Source organism: Herpailurus yagouaroundi, unplaced genomic scaffold (genome assembly GCF_014898765.1).
Source record: "Herpailurus yagouaroundi ecotype Mexico unplaced genomic scaffold, PumYag 208, whole genome shotgun sequence".
NCBI classification, from domain to species: Eukaryota; Metazoa; Chordata; class Mammalia; order Carnivora; family Felidae; genus Herpailurus; species Herpailurus yagouaroundi.
This window is the reverse complement of record NW_024412439.1, coordinates 8,525,477-8,543,953: the sequence shown is the minus strand read 5'-3', so window position 1 is coordinate 8,543,953 and position 18,477 is coordinate 8,525,477. Positions and strand designations below refer to the sequence as shown.

At 46.2% G+C, this 18,477-nt stretch overlaps 1 protein-coding gene across 2 annotated transcripts in view; it reads left to right on the top strand.

The window, feature by feature from the left end:
* GLP2R (glucagon like peptide 2 receptor) overlaps positions 1-18,477 on the top strand; it is a 53,025-nt gene that overhangs the window by 9,902 nt on the left and 24,646 nt on the right. For both annotated transcript variants that reach the window (XM_040453204.1, XM_040453205.1), the window contains 6 exons: positions 2,863-2,984; positions 10,581-10,687; positions 12,576-12,729; positions 14,420-14,579; positions 15,973-16,033; positions 17,411-17,480. In XM_040453204.1, the coding sequence (XP_040309138.1) occupies positions 2,863-2,984; positions 10,581-10,687; positions 12,576-12,729; positions 14,420-14,579; positions 15,973-16,033; positions 17,411-17,480 (674 nt within the window). The remainder of the gene's footprint in view (positions 1-2,862; positions 2,985-10,580; positions 10,688-12,575; positions 12,730-14,419; positions 14,580-15,972; positions 16,034-17,410; positions 17,481-18,477) is intronic.

Genomic DNA, 18,477 nt, shown 5'->3' with positions numbered 1-18,477 from the left:
TCAGCTCAGGTCATGATCTCACCGTTCATGGGTTCAAGCCCCATGTTGGGCCCTGTGCTGACAGCTCAGAGCCTGGAGCCTGCTTCGGATTCTGTGTCTCCCTCTCCCTCTCTCTGCCTCTCCCCTACTCGCATGCATGCTGTCTCCCTCTCTCTCTGTCAAAAATAAAATGAACATTTAAAAAAAAGTTGTAATCTTTTTTTTATAATTAAAAAAAAAAATGTTTGTTTTATTTTTGACAGAGAGAGAGACAGAGGGGGGCAGGGGCAGAGAGAGAGGAAGACAGAATCCAAAGCAGGCTCCAGGCTCCGAGCTGTCATCACAGAGCCTGATGCGGAGCTCGAACTCATGGACTGTGAGATCATGACCTGAGCTGAAGTCGGACGCTCAAGTGACTGAGCCGCCCGGGTGCCCCCCAATTTTTTAACCTTAAAAAAATTACCCTTGCAATAGCATTCGAAGGCGGTGCTGGTGGATGGTGCTTTTAAGCCCCATGGGACTTGGATAGAATCTTTTAAGCCCCCACCCTGCCTGAAGGAAGTGGCTATTACGTAGGACTCCAGGATGATTATCCTGCTCCCCACCGGCCCCAGCAGCTCAGCCTCTTGGTGGGTTTATTCTGGAAGGGGACAGAAGCACTTACTGGTTAGAACTCTTTTGCCTTTGATCGCAGACCATCAGAGAGCAAGTAAAAAAAAAAAAAATTATTCTCAAAAAACATAAGCGCTTACAAAGTTCTAGGCAAAACCAAGTGAGAACGGGTTTCTGTGCAGGCGAGATGGTGATACTTTGTGTTTAATTTCAGCTCACTAACTCATCATCAGTTAAAAACCTGGTTTCGATTAAGAGAGAGTTTCCAAGGAAGAGAGATGCATGTCTCGATGGGAAAGCTAGTAGCATATTCTGTGGAACTGTGCTCTGGTCAAATCCAGCTGGAGGTGACCCAGAAGGCATGAGGACGTGACGTTTAAAGGAAGATACCAGAGTCTGCTGGACCAGAGAGTCTGGATAGTTGGGGCAAGCCAGCGTAGTGGGGTGGAAAGAGCCCTGCATGTGGGGTCCAGAGCCTGCCCCTTGCTTTTGCCCTCTGGGACTTTGGACAAGTGTCCAAGCCCTCCGAGCTGTGGTTTTCTTGTCTGCAAAGTGAAGCAAACAGTGGCTACTTTTAAGGCCACGCAGAGGAATGAACGAAAAGGCAGGCACAGAGTCAGCCGCACGGTAGGTGCTTCGTAAACGGAACTGAGGCTGAGACTGAGGTCAAGCCCTTGGATTCCTGAAGGTCTTTAAGACCCCGAGTGTCCAAGGGTCTCAAGGGCACATGAAACGGACCATCACCACCCGGCCCCTCCGTCCACCTGTTTTTCCCAAGAGCTGAAGACACGGGTACATTCCATTTGGGGGGAGGGGGGGAAACGTGGTCCAAAATCTAAACTTACAAAGAAGTTGAGTTCAAGGCTTTTTTTAAACATGGGATCTGGGCTTCTGGAGTGTCCCAGAGGGAGTGTGATTCGCAGAAGGTGGGAAGTCACTCTTCTGCTCAACATCCTGTGCGTTAAATCTTAGAATCCAGACGGGTTCTTGCAAGTGAGAAGAAAATACGGAGGCAAAGGAGAGGGTTAGAGAAGGAAGAAGGAGAACAATTCTGGTGGGAAAAGACCAGGGGAACAAGAACTCCAATCGGAGGGTGGGGAGGGTGTGACGGGGGACTGTAACAGTGACAGCCCTGAAGGGGAAAGAGAGCCACCGGGAGGTCAGGTCAGAGAGTACCAGGAGCCAGACCTTCCAGGGCTTTGTGGGGGGCCAGGGAAGGACCCTGACTTGTTTTCAGACAGCCCTGGGAAGATTTGGGACAAGGCATGACATGGTGTGACTGTCGTGTTACCCATAGACCATGAGGAGGGGCAGGAGTATTGGAGGCATTTGCAATAAACCGAGAGAGGGAGAAGGGCAGCCCCAGGGAGGGGGAACAGAAGGTGAGAGGTGAAAGGCTGTGCTCAGACTCGGGTAGGTTGGAAGCCCAGCAGCTGACAGGCTTGGTTGATGGGCCGGATGAAGCGTAAGAGACACAGAGAAAAGTCAAGGATGGCTCCGAGGTTTGGGGCCCCAGGCCTGGGAAAAAGGGTCTGCCATCAACAGAGGCAGGAAGTGGGCAGGGAGCCCAGGTCTGGGGAGCAGGTGTTGGGAGAAGGGTGCTGGAGGGGTCAGTCGGACAGGCTCCGAGGGGCCCTTCGGGTGGGCAGATGGGAGCTCCCTCTGGGTGGCCGTCCATTAAAGCCAGCGAAGCGTCACCATCAGCCTGCTGCCAACAGGCTCGGGGCGGGAAAGTTCGGACATTTTCCATTTCTCATTTGCAAGTCCAGTCGCCAGTGGCCCGGGGAGGGGGAGACCCCTTTGGGGAAGGAAGGGTCCCGGGAATGGATGTGGCTGGGCCACATCGATCATCATAGCGGGCAGAGCATCTCGGGGAGCGGAGAGACCACGAGCTCCAGGCCACCGAGCTTGGAGGTGGCCCAGCAGGCTGGGTCCACCCCTGTCTCTTCCTCGCGACATCGCCCCTTAAGCACCAGGACGCGCTGGCCCTCCGATCGCACCCCAGGTCCGCGAGTCTCCCAGCTGGGCTGTGCATCTCCGAGTCAGGGACTCAGAGGGACTGTTCTAGCTCCCGGGACTCTGGGTAAACACAGCAGACGTGAGCGGGTCGTGGTTTGTTACGAAACGCAGAAGCTTCCGTGTTTTCCTGAGGGAAACGCAAATCCCTTTTCCCTGGGATTTTCCACAGCTTTGCGGTGAGGACCTCACCACGTACTGGGGAATGGGCTGTGGCCCCTGACCTTTCTCCCAGAGCTCTGTTTACTTTTGCAGAAAACTCTGGAAGGGCCTACAGACGCTGCCTGGCTCAGGGCACCTGGCAGACACTGGAGAACTCCACAAACATTTGGCAAGATGATTCCGAATGCTCCAAGAAGCACAGTTCCGAACAGAAAGTGAGTCTGCTTGGCCCGGTGACGACGGGGTCCTCCCCTCCCCGCACCCTCCACCAGGGTCCCCCTCCACCCCCACCCCCACCCCCAGTTGGCTTTTGGGGCCACACAGAGAGCCTTCCTCTGAAGCCAGTCTGCCCCAGACTCACCTGGGGAAGGTCCACAGTCACACAACAGCCAACCTCTGGCTGTTTTTCTGCTGAATTTCTTTTGCAGCTCAGGGTGACGTGTGGACCCCCCAAGGACCCTCCGCTTCTCACCCCTGGCCTAGTACTGGGGTGCCCAGAAACGTTTTCACACCGTGGGCACTTAATAAATACCGAAGGGATGGTTTCACAGATTCTTTTTTTAATGTTTATTTATTTTGGGGAGAGAGAGAGGCAGAGCATGAGCAGAGAGAGAGAGAGAGAGAGAGAGAGAGAGAGAGAGAGAGAGGGAGACAGAATCCAAAGCAGGCTCCAGGCTCCAAGCTCCAAGATGTCAGCACAGAGCCCGACGCGGGGCTCAAACTCACGAACCCCGAGCTCATGACCTGAGCCAAAGTCAGACGCTTAACTGACTGAGCCACCCAGGCACCCCTGGTTTCACAGATTCTGAGTCGATGGGTCTGTGATGGGGTCCGGGCATCAGACGGGTACCTAGTTCCCCAGGGGAAGCCAAAGGGCAGCTGAGGCTGGGGCAGAGGTAATCCCAGGGACTCACCAGCAGGGCTGACATGACAGCCTGCTGCTTCCTCTGGGCTCAGGTCTGCAGGGGCCCCCTCGGAGGCAGGGGGCAGGGACAGCAAAACAAGAGTTGAAAACTGCACTCTCCAAGATTGCAAGTAAACATTTCTCTCTTTAGGAAGGTGACGACCAGGGTATGGCCTCCTCCCCTCTGCAAATGACCGTATTTCCAGGAATTCAAATACTCAAAACAAACAAACAAACAAACAAACAAACAAAAAACCCAAAAAACAAAAAACAAAATCCACAAAAAAACGCAAAAACTCCAAAACACATAAAAACCAACTTCTGGCCATGTTTGCCTGTGTTTCTAATAGAGGGTTGACATTTTGCCCACGAAAGGCTAGTGATATTAGATCTTTGCTTCTCAGAGTGTTGGTAAACAAAAATCTCATCAGTTGGGGGTCCTTATGTACGATAAATGGTACTTTTTACAGAGATTGTGTTAGTGCACGTGTGTATATGTGTGTGTGTGTGTGTGTATAATTTTAATTTATAATTTTAGTGATGACATTTGGTTTCCATATAACACAAGATATATCAACTATATGTGTTTTGCAGCATTGTATTTTGAAATATCCAAACATACAGAAAAGTTACAAGAATAATAAACACTCACAGACCCATTATCTAAAATTCAAACTGTCTTAACATTTCCCCGGATTTGCTTTTGCTTTGCCTCTCTTCTCGTGAAATGTCTGACAATAATTTGCAGGCGTCATGAGATTTCACTCTTAAATATTCATCAGGTCCTTCCTAAGCAAAGACATTATCCCTCAGGAGTACAAACCAGCAATTAACTGCATATCAGCTGATGTTTTATCCACATTCAAATATCCCCCGTTTTCCCCTCCAATTTTTATAGCTTTTCTTCCCTGGACTAGAGTCTTGTCCAGGTTTATATAGAGCATTTCATTCTATATCACTTTCGTATCTTTTCTTCTGTAATCTCCCCACCCTGGCCCGCGACGCTGGCTTTTTTAAAAAATTTAAATTCAAGTTAGTTAACATATAGTGTAATAATGATTTCAGGAATACAATCTGGTGATTCATCACTTACATATGACACCCAGTGCTCATCCCAACAACTGCCCTCCTTCATGCCCATCCCCCATTAGCCCACCCCCCCACCCAACACCCCACCCCTCAGTTTGTTCCCTGTATTTAAGAGTCTCTTATGGCTTGTCTCCCTCTGTATTTTCATCTTATTTTTGCTTCCCTTCCCGTATGTCCGTCTGTTTTGTTTCTCAAATTCCACGTATGAGCGAAATCGTATGATATTACAACACTGGCTTTTAGAAGACCCCCCCCCCCCCGCCCAAAGAACTTGGTTCTAGAATGTCACACAAGCTGGATTTGTTTGTTTCCTTGGGATGTTATTAGATGCACTCTCTTCTATATTTCCTGTAATCTGGAAGTTGGATTTAGAGACTTGGGAAGACTCAAGCTGATCCACACAGGTGCTGGGTACTTTGTATAGCATTACATCGGGAGACCAGAATATCGGGTGTCATACCACAGTGATGTTCCGTGCGATCATTTGATCTAGGGGGTGACAGCCAGATCTCTCCACGGTAAAGGCGCTTTTTCCTTTTGTATATGGTCAGTCATTGGTAGGACAATAGTTTGGAACCTTGGATCTTAATCCCTAAGAAACCTTTATCAGTGTTTCAACCTTCATGGATGATGCTTGCTTGAATTGATTCGAGCTCTGTCCTTTCTTCTACATTTACTAGCTGGCATTCTTCTGAGGAGGCTCCTTCCCCTCCCCTCCGGCTTTGAGCGTGGCTCTGAGCTCACTAATTGCTTTATTCACTTATTATGATGATGATTTTGATGATCAGTGTTTTTCTAAATTTAGCTAGGGAAATCCCTCCAAACTGGCTCTTGTGTCCTTTTGTGATAGTCTCGTTAGTCTTGGAGCGTTTCCTTATTTTCTGGCACAAGACGACGGTCCAAGATCATCTCATGTTTTCCCCGTCCTGGGCCCAAATCAGCGAGTTCTCCAAAGAGTTCTGGATTCTCTACATGGAGGAATGTTATTAGAAACCAAAATCTGATTGCTAGGTGTGTTCACTGTCACTACAACTAGGACCTTTGTAGTACACAGATTTAAGAAAAAAAAATCATATTTGCAGGATGTTTTTTCCTTAGGCTATATGTTCAGAGTACAGTGTTCATAATTATTGGAAATAATTATTTTCTCTACGTGGTCATGTTACTGATAGGAGACACGGTTTTATTCAATTGTTCCTATTAGTGTTAAGGATTTGCCTTTTTCTTCTCTCTTTCCTTCTCTTCTCTTCTCTCTTATTTTATTGTTAATAAATACAATATTGACAGGGTTTGAAAGCCAAGACTAGATACAAAACATTTGGTCGGAGAAACCGCGCTCCTATCGCTGTCTTTACCGTTTCTGCCTATCTCCTCTAGATAACTAACCATTTTAAAGATTTTTCGGTTTATCTTTGCTTCCTTTTTTTTTTCTTTTCTTCTTATTCCCTTTTTATCAGCTTATCACGTACAGCTTATGTTTCTTTTTGCAAAACTAAGCCAAAATCTAAATATGTTGTTTGACCATTTTTCTTACGTAAAAGGCAGTACATCTGAAGCCTGATAGGCATTCTGCATTTTGCCTTTTTCACTTAACAGCATGTTCTAGAAACACTTCTCCCTTTTTTCCTTTCACAGTTGCATAGTACTCTGTCTACCCTGTGTATCTACCCTTGTCCATTCACCCACTCTGCTGTGGCCACTGGGGTTATTTCCAACCTTTTATTGCTAATGATGCCACCTCGAATAACCTTGTATGCCTATGTTAGTTCGTATTTCTGATGGTGTATCTCTGGAAAGATTCCCAGAAATGGGGCTGCTAGATTAAAAAGTAGATGCATATACAGCTGTGTTAAATATTGCCAGAGTCCCGCCCCCCCCCCATAGGAGTTGTGCCATTTTGCCCTCCCTTCAATGTCCGAGAATACCTGCCTTCAATATGCATACCTCAGTGTATGCATATTGCACACCATGATTACGAAGCATTTCGTAAAGATGTCTGAGTGACTTAAGACTCACCTATTGGTACTGAGAGTGACCTGGGTGTTCTGGGGTCACTAGAGAAGTAGCCAGGTTTTACTGGAGGCTGCATGTAGAGGACAGTTTAAGAAACTCCTCTGAAGGGGGTGCAGTTAAACCAATTGTCTAGGTGCTGTTGGTACCTACCTACATCCCCTTGCCCTAACCAATTCAGTACACAATTGTCTAACTTCTTAGCGTTAGCACATGCGTTTCTTTGCTGGTTCTCTGGTTCTTGGTTTATAGCCTATCTAGAAATCCAAAACAAATGCAAATAACACATTAATGAATAATATCACTGAGGCCCCTCTTTGTGAAACAGACCACAAGTGTCTTCGAAGTTCAGAGTTGACAATACACAGAGAGGCATTCAAGGAGGACTTCTTGTAAGAGGTAGGCTGGTGCTGGTTTTAGAAGGATAGATTTAGTTTTGAGGAGAGGAGAGACCAACGAAAACAGTTAGGGACAGGACAGGATTATGGAGATCTTGATGGGGTCCGTAGAAACTAATTCTAGATAGAAATATGGTTGGGCTTGATTTGGAAAGACTCAAAAGTTACGTAGCGATTTCTGCATCCAGGCCACCACTATAAGAAACGTTTAAGAAAATCCTTAACATGGGGCGCCTGGGTGGCGCAGTCGGTTAAGCGTCCGACTTCAGCCAGGTCACGATCTCGCAGTCCGTGAGTTCGAGCCCCGCGTCAGGCTCTGGGCTGATGGCTCGGAGCCTGGAGCCTGTTTCCGATTCTGTGTCTCCCTCTCTCTCTCTGCCCCTCCCCTGTTCATGCTCTGTCTCTCTCTGTCCCAAAAATAAATAAAAACGTTGGAAAAAAAAATTAAAAAAAAAAATCCTTAACATAGAAAGGCATATATGCCAAATGGAATTTGTATCAACATAAAGGAATGCAGAGCACCAGAAATGGTAACTAGGAAGGCAAAATTTTTAATCTTATTTTTTTAAATCTCTTAAAAAATAAGTGAATAGGGGCGCCTGGGTGACTCAGTCGGTTAAGCATCTGACCTCGACTCAGGTCGTGATCTCATGGTTCGTGTGTTTGAGCCCCTCATTGGGCTCTGTGCTGACGGCTCAGAGCCTGGAGCCTGCTTCCGATTCTGTGTCTCCCTCTCTCTCTGCCCCTCCCCTGCTCACACTCTGTCTGTCTCTCTCAAAAATAAATAAACATTAAAAACTTTTTCAAAAGATAAGTGATCAGTTAAATAGTAACAATGTGTTATGGGCTCTAATATACGTACAAGTAAAATGTTCAGCAGTTGCACAAAGGCCAGGATGAGGGATGTAGCAGTATGGTAAGTTAAAGATGTGTACTGTAAACATGAGAGCAACCACAAAAAAAAGCAAAACAAAGAGGTATGGCTAGTAGGTCGTTGAAGAAAAAATTGAGTTAAAAAAATACACTCAAACCAAAATAAAGACAGAGAACAAGGACAAGACGGGACAAAGATCTAAAAACTCAGCCAGATAAATAACCCCATTAAATGTAAATGGTCTAAACCCTCATTAAAAGACAGAAACTCTCAGGTTAGATTAAGAAGATAAAACAAAACAACATAAAATCCAACTATGTTCTGTCTACAAGACCCAGGCAATTGATTTTTGACAAAAGCGTCAAGGCAATTCAGTGTGGGAAAGAATGATCCTACCAAAAAAGAGCACCAGAACAATGGGATGGGAAAAAAGAAAGTGAACAAACAAAAAAGCAAACAACCCTAAACTTCAACCCTTGCTTTATACCATGAATAAAAATGAACTAGAAATGGATCATATACCTAAATTTAAGAGCTCATTCTATTAAACTTCTAGGGAAAAAATAGCTGAAAATATTAAGGCCCTTGGTCAGGTCAATATTTTTTTCAGGGAGAACTCAAGTGCAAGCAGGAGAGAGGCAGAGGGAGAGGGAAAGAGAGAATCTTAAGCATGGAGCCTGACATAGGGCTCGATCTCACTACCCTGAGCTCATGACCTGAGCTTAATTCAAGAGTCAGATGTTTAACTGACTGAGCCATCCAGGTGCCCTAGGACTTTTTAAACAGGACACAAAAAGCACAACTATATAAAAAAGTTGATACATTGAACTTCATCACAATAAAAAAAAAAAAAAAAAAAAAAAACCACTTCTGCTCTTCTAAAGACACTGTTAAAAAAATACAAAGGCAGCCACAGGATGGGAGAAAATGCTTGCAAAACACTTACCTGACAAGAGATTTATATCTACAATATATAAAGAACATTCACAATTCAACATTCAGACAAACAATCCAACTTAAAAGATGGCCAAATATTTGAACAGATACTTTATCAAATAAGATACACAGATGGCAAATCAGCACATGAAATGATTCTTAACATCATTAATCATTAGAGGAATTCACGTTACAACCCCAGTAAGAATCCCACTACATACCCATTAGAATGGCTAAAATTTTAAATACGGATGATATGAAGTGTTAGTACAATCTAGAGCCACTGGAACTCTTAATCCACTGCTGGTGGAAATGTGAGTTGATACAACTTATTTAGAAAACAGTTCGACAGTTTCTGAAGAAGTTAAAACATACATCATGCTACTCCCACCATTTTATCTCTGCATATTTATCTGAGAGAAATAAAAACCTATGTCTACATAAAGACTCGTACAGAAATTTTCATAGCAACTTTATTGGTGAAAGCCAAACTCTGAAAACAGCTCAAATGTCCGTCAATAGGTGAATGGATAAATAAATTGTGGTATATTCGCAATGGAATACCACTCAACAATGAAAAAGTAGACTATTGATACATGCTATGACATGGGGGGAATCTCAAAGTAATTATTCTGAGGGAAATAAGGCTGATCAAAAAAATAATAAATAAAGAGTACATATCATAGGATTCTTACATAAAATTTTTAAAAAATGGAAATTCATCTCGAATGCCAGAAAGCAGACCAGGGTTTACTTGGGCATAAGATGGTAGGCGGGAATGTATTGTAAAGGGTCACAAGGAAACCTTTGGGAGGTTATAGAAATGTTCATTATCTTGAGTGTGGTGATGAGATCACCGACATATTCATACCTAGGTTCATCAAGGTTAATTCTTCAAATATGTACAGTTTATGGTCCACCAGGCATGCTTCAATGAAGCTGATAAAAGTGTTATGTGGAGACGTTTAAGGCATGATTTAGCAGGTAATACATATTCTCTGTGGGTTCTTGTACAAAAATGTATTAAGAAACATAATTTTTATGGCGATTAGTATGATGGGTTGAGTGAGAAGGTGGGATTCCACTGGAAAATCACAACAACAGACTTTCTGGTAAATTATGCCCTGTTCACAATCAGGCTATCCAGAGACTCAGAGAAAATATTCCACTATTTTATTGGGTGTCCATCTAAGGGGTCATGAATGAAAAGTTGTTTTAGGAGGGCCCCATCTTCCAGAGAAAGGGACTTCTATACTCTAGGAACAGCATGCCCAGGGACAAAGAACCTGTCCTCATTTCTAAGCCACCCTCTGGTGTTCTGGTGTTCTGGGCACAATACTTCCATGATACTGAGAATCTTGGTGCATCAATGCTGGGCTATGGGACAAGCCAGGAGGGTGAGACCCCCCAGTGGGCTCTTCAATTCATCAAGACTCTTTGGCCTCTAAGTGTGCCAGAGAGCAGTCTAAGCTACCCCACTTGGCTGTCAACAAGGCTACAGTGCCTGCCTAGAACCTTGGTCATCCTGGGAATGGAGCTGGGGGTTGGAGGTCATAGCTTCCGGGCTTGGTGGTCAGATCTACCCCTTGTCTGTGCTCAGGTGGAAAACCACGCCTTGCTCTCGACCTTGCAGCTGTTATACACCGTGGGGTACTCTCTCTCCGTCGTCTCCCTCCTCTTGGCTCTCACCATCCTCTTGTTTCTTCGGTGAGTGGAACTTCTGCTGGCACCCTGGGATTTGCTTCCTGGCTCCCTCTAGAAGGCAGAAGACTGGGCTGAATGACCTCATGGTCCACCAGAGCTGGAAGGGATCTGAGAGTCTCCAGCCCATCAACCCCGTTGTGCAGGCAGAGGGGAAAGGGATAACAATGGTCCAGTGAGAAGCACTGGGTCACTGCAGGTCACGGGGCCACTGCTAGAACTGGAATCTGGGAGTCCTAACTCTGATTTAGCCACTTTGGGATTGGACAGCCTCCTGTGTGCCCTGTCCTACTGGAGGCATGATTTTTACAGAAGAGATTAAGAAACTTCTCCAAAGCAAATTAGTGAGCGGTAGAGCTGTGATTTTAATCCATGGCCCTCAGACTCCAATTAGCCATTAATCATTTGAATGCTTCCTTGGTGCCAAGCATTGTTCTAACCACGTTACATGCATTGAGCCCTTTAAATTTCTTCCCTAATCAGAATTAAGATTAATTCTAATCCTAGAAGATTAGCATTATTATTAGCCCCATTTTATAAATGAGTTGACAGAAATATGGAGAGATCAAGGAACTTGCCCAATGTCACACAGCTGCTGAGTGCTGGGGACAGGTTCACAACCAGGCAGTTCAGAGCCTGAGCATTTTCATTCCCTTATGCTGCCTTTCAGAATCCCAGAGCCTGAGTGCATTTTACTAAACCATGTTTTCAGACATCAACCAAGTGATTTATTTATGGATGTCCTAAGGAGCCCTCCAAGCCTGAGTCTTGGCCTCACCCCTTCAGGAACATAACTGAGTATGATGTGGCCGAATGAACATTTGATACAGATGCAGGAGACCTAGATGGGCACTGTGGAGGCCTGGATGCTAGCTCCAGAACAGGTCCCCACATAGGCTCCTGTAGCACCAGGTCTGGCCCCTCAATCCCAGGATGTTCTATGGCTCCCCAGAGCACAGTCACGACCATATACCCCATCTAGAGAGCAATTCTTGAGCAGTGGGAGCATTCCATAGCCTGTACCCCCTGCTATCCATGACCTCCTACACTCGCCTTCCCAAAGTCCCAGAAGCAAGCCAGGAGAAAGTAACTGCCCAGCTAAGCAACTGCTTTAGGGAAGCCTAGGTTGACCAGATATCCATTTTGCCCCTGGTGCTGGAAAGAACAAGATCCAGTGCCTGCCCTTGAGTGGCACCCAGTCTAATTAGGGAGAAGGATGCATAAATAATAAAACACCTGCCTCGAGTACTGTTTAGAAATTTAAAAAGTAATAATAGCTCTGAAGCCAGGCGGGTGTGTGTGCTGCATGGCGGCACAGGCAAGGCTGTGAAGGCACAGGGATGGAAAAGGGTCCTTTCGTCTAGAGACACTAAGGACACGCAGTTTTACGCCAGCCAGTACGAGAAAAAGAGCCTGCAGGAGGCTTCGTGTGGGTGAGAGGGAGGTAATGAAAGCTGACATTTTCTGGGCACTTACTAGGTGTAGGTACCGTGTGAGTACTTTGCACCCCAAACTAGATTGTTGCTACGGCAATCCTTGAAGGAAGTGCTCTCGTCCTTACAGGGAGTAGAGCCTTGGAGAGCTGTGCTTTGGCCTCAGAGTGTCTGGGTCTGAATCTCACCTCCACCACTTACTTCTCTAGGACTTTGGACAGCTGACTGAACCCTTCGGCCTCAATTTCCCAATTTGTCCTCCACGTGTACACGTTATCCCCATTTTCCAGTTGAGGGAAATGAGGCACAGAGAAAATCACATAACCCGGCCGCGTGGCTCTGGAGCCTACACGATGAATGTCTGTCCTCTAGTGATAGGTACACAGGTGTTTCCGGCACAAGCCTGTTGGTCTGAGCTGTTCTTTCCTGAGGGGAGACACTTGGTTTTTTTCCCTGCGCAGAAAACTCCACTGCACACGCAACTATATCCACATGAACCTGTTTGCTTCTTTCATCCTGAGAGCCCTGGCCGTGCTGGTGAAGGATGCCATCTTCTACAACTCTTACTCCAGGAGGCCCAACAGCGACAACAAGTGGCTGTCCTTCGTGTCAGAGGTATGTGCCTCCCTACCATAGCCTCCCACCCGGCAGATCAGGGCTGGGAACCGTGGGGTGGGAAGGTAGGACGGGGAAAGGCAAGAAAGACATGAAGGGGTGTCAAAGGCCTCTGGTCAGAGAAGTATCATCGGACTAAAAACAAAACCCCAAAACCAAACCCCCCCAAAAAACCCCAAACCTCCCGAGAGTGAGGCAGGTAAAGGAAATCAGCCACGGGCTGCTGTGTGCCCGTGGGTGGGAAATTTCTTCATCTGTGAACCAAAGAGCTGAACCAGATCAGTCTTTTTAAAAAACTATTATTACTAATTTTTAAAGAGGCAAAGCTTTCCAAATTGAAATCTGCCTCTGTTGGGATGCTTTATCTTTTATCCTGTTAATACTGGTTGTAGTAACTTGTTAAACTAACCTTGCACCCCTGGAATAAACCCAACTAGGTTCTGATATATTACTCTTTTTCCTATATTGCTGGATCTGTTCGCTGAGGCTGTGTTTTCTTTAGCATTCTCTCATCTGCCTCAGTGAGTAATTTTCTTGTGATAAAGAAGCTAAAATTTACGCTTACGTCAAACAAAGCGGACTTGTTACCTCTTTCTCTGTTCTCTGGAAGAACTTATCTAAGATGAGTATTTTTCTTCTTTAAATGTTTGATAGATCATTCCAGTGAAGCCACTTGGGTCCAAAGTTTGCTTTGTTGGAAGGCTTTTAACTGGGGGCTGTTTTCAGCTCTTATGTTCAGATTTTCTATTTCTTCTTGTGTCAGCTTTAGTACCTGGTGTTTTTCTAGGGATTTGTACGCTTCATCTAACTTTTCAAATTTCTTGCCATCATGTTGTTCGTAGTTTCTGAAGATCTTTTAAGATCTTACCATCATAGTTAGAGCTGTATTGCTTTCTGTGTCCCTGATACTGACTATTTATACTTTCACTCTCTTCCCTCTTGATCATCCTTACCAGATGTTTTTCAGTTTTACTGGATTTTCCATAGAATGAAATTTTGGCATTGCTGATTCTCTTTGCTTTATGTTCCCTATTTCATTAGTTTCTGCTTTTACCTTTATGCTTTCCTTCCACGTCCTTTCCTTAGGTTAGATTTTGCTGCTCTTTCTCTGACATGATAGTTAGGATAGTGGACTTTCAGCCTTTTTCTTTTTTAACTAAGGCTTTTAAGATTATAGCTTCACTCGAGGTGTGGTATTAGCTGGCATACCACACATTTTGATATGCGGTATTTTCTATTCATCTGGGTCAGAAATAAGTTCTAATTTATATTATTTCTTTTTTGATTCCTGGGTTATTTAGAAATTCTTCCCTCCTTTCCAATCATCTGAAGTTGTTTTTTGTTTGTTTGTCTTGTTTTGTTTTTTAGATTTTTGGTCTCTAGCTTAATTGAACCAAGACCAGAGAACATACCTTTCAGGGTTTCCTTTAGGGAAATGGCGCCAGGGATTTCTCTCTGTTTTTGTTTGTCTACAAATGCCTAGAACGTTAAGGAAGAGACTGGGCTTTGAAACCTACAGGAAGCCCCCCTTCCCATTTTGGTATTGTCACCAGCCTCTCTGAGATTGTCAGCAGATTCGGGAGTGAGGGGGTGAAGAGGGAGGGCTGTGGGTGGGGGGGGGCCCTTCTTCACCATCTTGGGTCCACGCGGGAATGCCTGGCCTCACCCTCGGGTGCTCTGTCCTCCTCAGATATCTGTCTCCTGCCGCTCTGCCCAGTTCCTGCTGCACTACTTTGTGGGAGCCAATTACTCGTGGCTGCTGGTCGAAGGCCTTTACCTCCACACGTTGCTGGAGCCCACAGTGCTCTCTGAGAGGCGGCTGTGGCCCAGATACATGCTGGTGGGTTGGGGTGAGTGACCCGAGTCCCCAACCTCTTCTCCTAGGGGCCATCGGAACATATGAACCCAACAGATCCTTTGGTTTCCCAACTGGAGGGACCATCTGGGATGGATAACTCCTCAGGGACGAGAGACTGAAGAGAGCAGGGGGCGGGGTGCACACACTTACAGAGACGCACAGGTGCTGTAGACCCAATGCTTATGTTAAAAAACCGACAAGGTTTTGGGAGAATCAGATACCATTCCTCCCACCCCGTCCTCAGCTGTAGTCACCTGCTTGGGCCACCATAATAAAATGCATAGACTCTATGGCTTAACCAACAGACATTTATTTCTCATAGTTGTGGAGTCTGGGAAGTTTGAGATCAGGATGCCAGGGTGGCCCAGTTCTGGCAAGGGCCTCTTCCTGGCTTGTAGACAGCTGGATTCTGACTGTAGCCTCACATGGTGGAGAGAGAGAGAGACAGAGACAGAGACAGAGACAGAGACCGAGAGAAAGCAAGCTCTCTGGTCTCTTCCTACAAGGACATTAATCCCATCATGATGCTTCCCCCTCCCTCCAAACCTAACTACCTCCAAAGGTCCCACCTCCAATTACCATCACACTGAGGGTTGGAGCTTCAACATGGGATGGGAGGGGACCCAAACATTCAAGCCATAACACCAACTGAGTCTTCAAGACAAGATTTAGAGGGGCATCTGGGTGGCTCAGTTGGTTGGGCATCCAGCTTCAGGTCAGGTCATGATCTCACAGTTCATGAGTTCGAGCCCCATCCCACTGCTGTCAGCCTGGAGCCTGGAACCCGCTTCAGATTCTGTTTCTCCCTCTGTCTCTGCCCCTCCCCCATTCTCTCTCTCTCTCTCTCTCTCTCTCACACACACACAAATAAATAAACATTAAAATTTTTTTCTAGAAAGGGACTCCTGAGTGGCTCAGTCAGTTAAGATTCTGTGTCTCCCTCTCTTTCTGTTCCTCCCCCTCTCACACTCTGTTTCCCTCTCTCTCTCAAAAATAAATAAAGATTTTAAAAAATTCCAAAAAAAAAAAAAGATGGGGTCTAGACCCTGAAACCCCGTTGTCACAAACTCTTAGAGAACGTCACGCTGCAGGATTCAGAGGAAATGCCCTTGACCGACAACTTGGGAGACTTTGGTTAACGCCTTGGATTTACTCTGAGCTGCTTTGCAACATGTGGCAAATGTTTTCTCCTCTCTGCTTCCTGGTTTGTGGGACAGTAAAACAACAGATGGGCTCTGTGCCACCCCAGGTCTCTCCAGATCTCAGCCTGCAATTCTCTAATAGTTGGGCTTGTAACCGGATGTGTTTGGCCCATCAGGCCGGGGCGGGAGGCAGGCAGACTGAGTCACCCGGCCCCTAACTGCATTTCCCTGTTGTCTCCCCAGCCTTCCCGCTGCTGTTTGTGGTACCCTGGAGTATTGCTCGTGCACAGCTGGAGAACACCGGGTAGGAAATTCACACCCGCTTTCACACCTGCTTTCACCTGCTCGCAGCCAGGAATTCTAAGATATGCCTAGATGCAAGGATTTATGCCATTTTCCCAAAGAGCATATCTACCCCCTTCCATTTTGGCTATCTAGAATATACTTAGGGATGTAGATTAAAAAATCAAAGACCTTTCTTACAGTAATGAGTTTGTTAGCTTAGGTATACACGCAAATTAGCACAAAATCTGCTCAAATTAATGCAAACATTGGCTGCCTAGGTTAGCAGTGACCCTCAATATGTAAGGATATGTGTACAAAATTGGTTATGGTGTCATTGTTCACAGTGGAGGGGGGCAAAAAAAGCGAACTGAAATGAGTGAAGGGGGTCAAAAGGTACAAACTTCCTTATAAAATAAGTAAGTCCCAGGGATATGAAGTGCAACATGGAGACAGCATGGTGAGTTGATAATGCTATATTGTATATTTGAAAGTTGCTAAGCAAGTCTGTTTTGTTTATTGATTTATTTAAATGTTTTTTTTTTAATTTATTTTTGAGAAAGAAAGAGAGACAGAGACAGAGTGTGAGCAGGGGAGGGGCAGAGAGAGAGAGGGCGGGGGGGACACAGAATCTGAAGCAGGCTCCAGGCTCCGAGCTGTCAGCGCAGAGCCCGACGTGGAGATTGAATTCTCGAACTGTGAGATCATGACCCGAGCCGAAGTCGGACGCTCAACGGACTGAGCCACCCAGGCGCCCCTAAATGGGTCTATTTAAAAGGTCCTTGTTGCAAGAAAAAATATTTGTAACTATGTGTGGTGATAGACGTTAACTGGATTTATTGTGGCGGTCATTCTGAAATATATACAAATATCGAGTCATGTTATACACCTGAAACTAATATAATGTTATATATCAATTATACCTCAATTTAAAAATAACCCCAACCAACCAAACAAAAAAGTGCCTGAACATGCACAAAAATGAGAAGCCATGAACAAACTGTGGCATACCTATATTGCGGAATATTATGGGGAATACTGAAAAAAACAGGTTGGTTCCGTATCTTTCGGCTTCTCGGGCTGACTCCCAACAGCACATTGCCAAGCCCGTTGTGAATAATGTATGTCGTGTGATCATATTCTTTTCCCTCCAAATAATCATTACCAAAAGTCCCCTATGCATAATTAAGAATTTACTTTTGGAGGGGAAAAAAAGAATTTATTTTTGTGCGAACGTGGGGAAAAGTGTAGAGGGTCACACACCAAGGAAGGGGTTTTAATCCTGTTTTTTCCCCTCTCCCCCCCCCCCCCAGGAGAATCGTGGGTGGGAAGTCAGTCCTTCTTCCAGAGGGTCTGAGGCCGTCACACTCAACCTTGTCCTGCCTGCTCTTTGCCGTAGGTGCTGGGGAACCAACAGGAATAAGAAAATCTGGTGGATCATCCGGGGGCCCATGCTGCTTTGTGTCATGGTAAGGACCATCCCGCCCCCTCTTTTTCCTCTCTGAACTTGGCAGCTGTGGGGCACCCCGCACCCCTGCACCTGCCCCCCACCAAATTCTCTGGCTCCAAACGAGCCTGGACCAGTTCCTTGGAGAAGGAGTCGCCGAGCTGTGAGTAGGATGTGTTGAATGAGAAGGAACAACTTGGAAACTTCTCCTTGTTCTAGCTCTGGGCTCAAATGCAGGCTTGTACGCACGCCTCCTCCTCTCTGGGTCCGCAAACTATGTATAGCAACCTATCTATCACCTGCTCGGCGACCCCGTATTGGGGGCTGTGATTTGTACGTGGGTAGGTGTCATTGTTCTGTTTCTTCTACCCACGAGGACACGGAGGAGATGGCAAGAGACTTGCCTCAAGTCCCAGTAAGTGGGGGCGCTGGATCTCAGCCCAAAGGGACTGACTGGGGGCACTGGCACTTGTCGCCACAGCCCTGTGCTGCTGCCCCCCCCCCAAATATTTATTGACTCCTGCCCACGTGCCTGATGCAGACCTGTCAACGCATTAGTACCTCGCTTTGGACCATCCTGAGATTTGCCGCTTTACCCACCCACTCCCCCCCACCCAGCTGCTGTCCCCAGACATTTCCACCGAAAGGTGGATGGTCACACCCCGCCTTGTGTCCTTCCAGACCTGCTAATTCCGTAGCAGAAGTTATGGTCCCGGCAATGTTTCCTTACATGTATGTGTCTAAAACCTGTCCGCTGCCCCCGTGAGCCCTGTGTTCTTCATCCTGGCAGCCAGTCCGGACAAATGGCTGTCCACATGGGCTTACTCAGCGAACCCCTGGGACCCACGCTCCCCCGCACTAGAATGTTCTCGCTAACCAGCCAGGCCCTCCCCGGGATGGAGCTCAGGCTCCGTGCAGCTGGAACCCCAGTGTTTACTGTGCAGTCCTTCTAGAGGAGACATCCATGCTTGTTATCGATGCTCTTGATTGATTCCCTTGGCTGCTCTTAGAAGCACCAG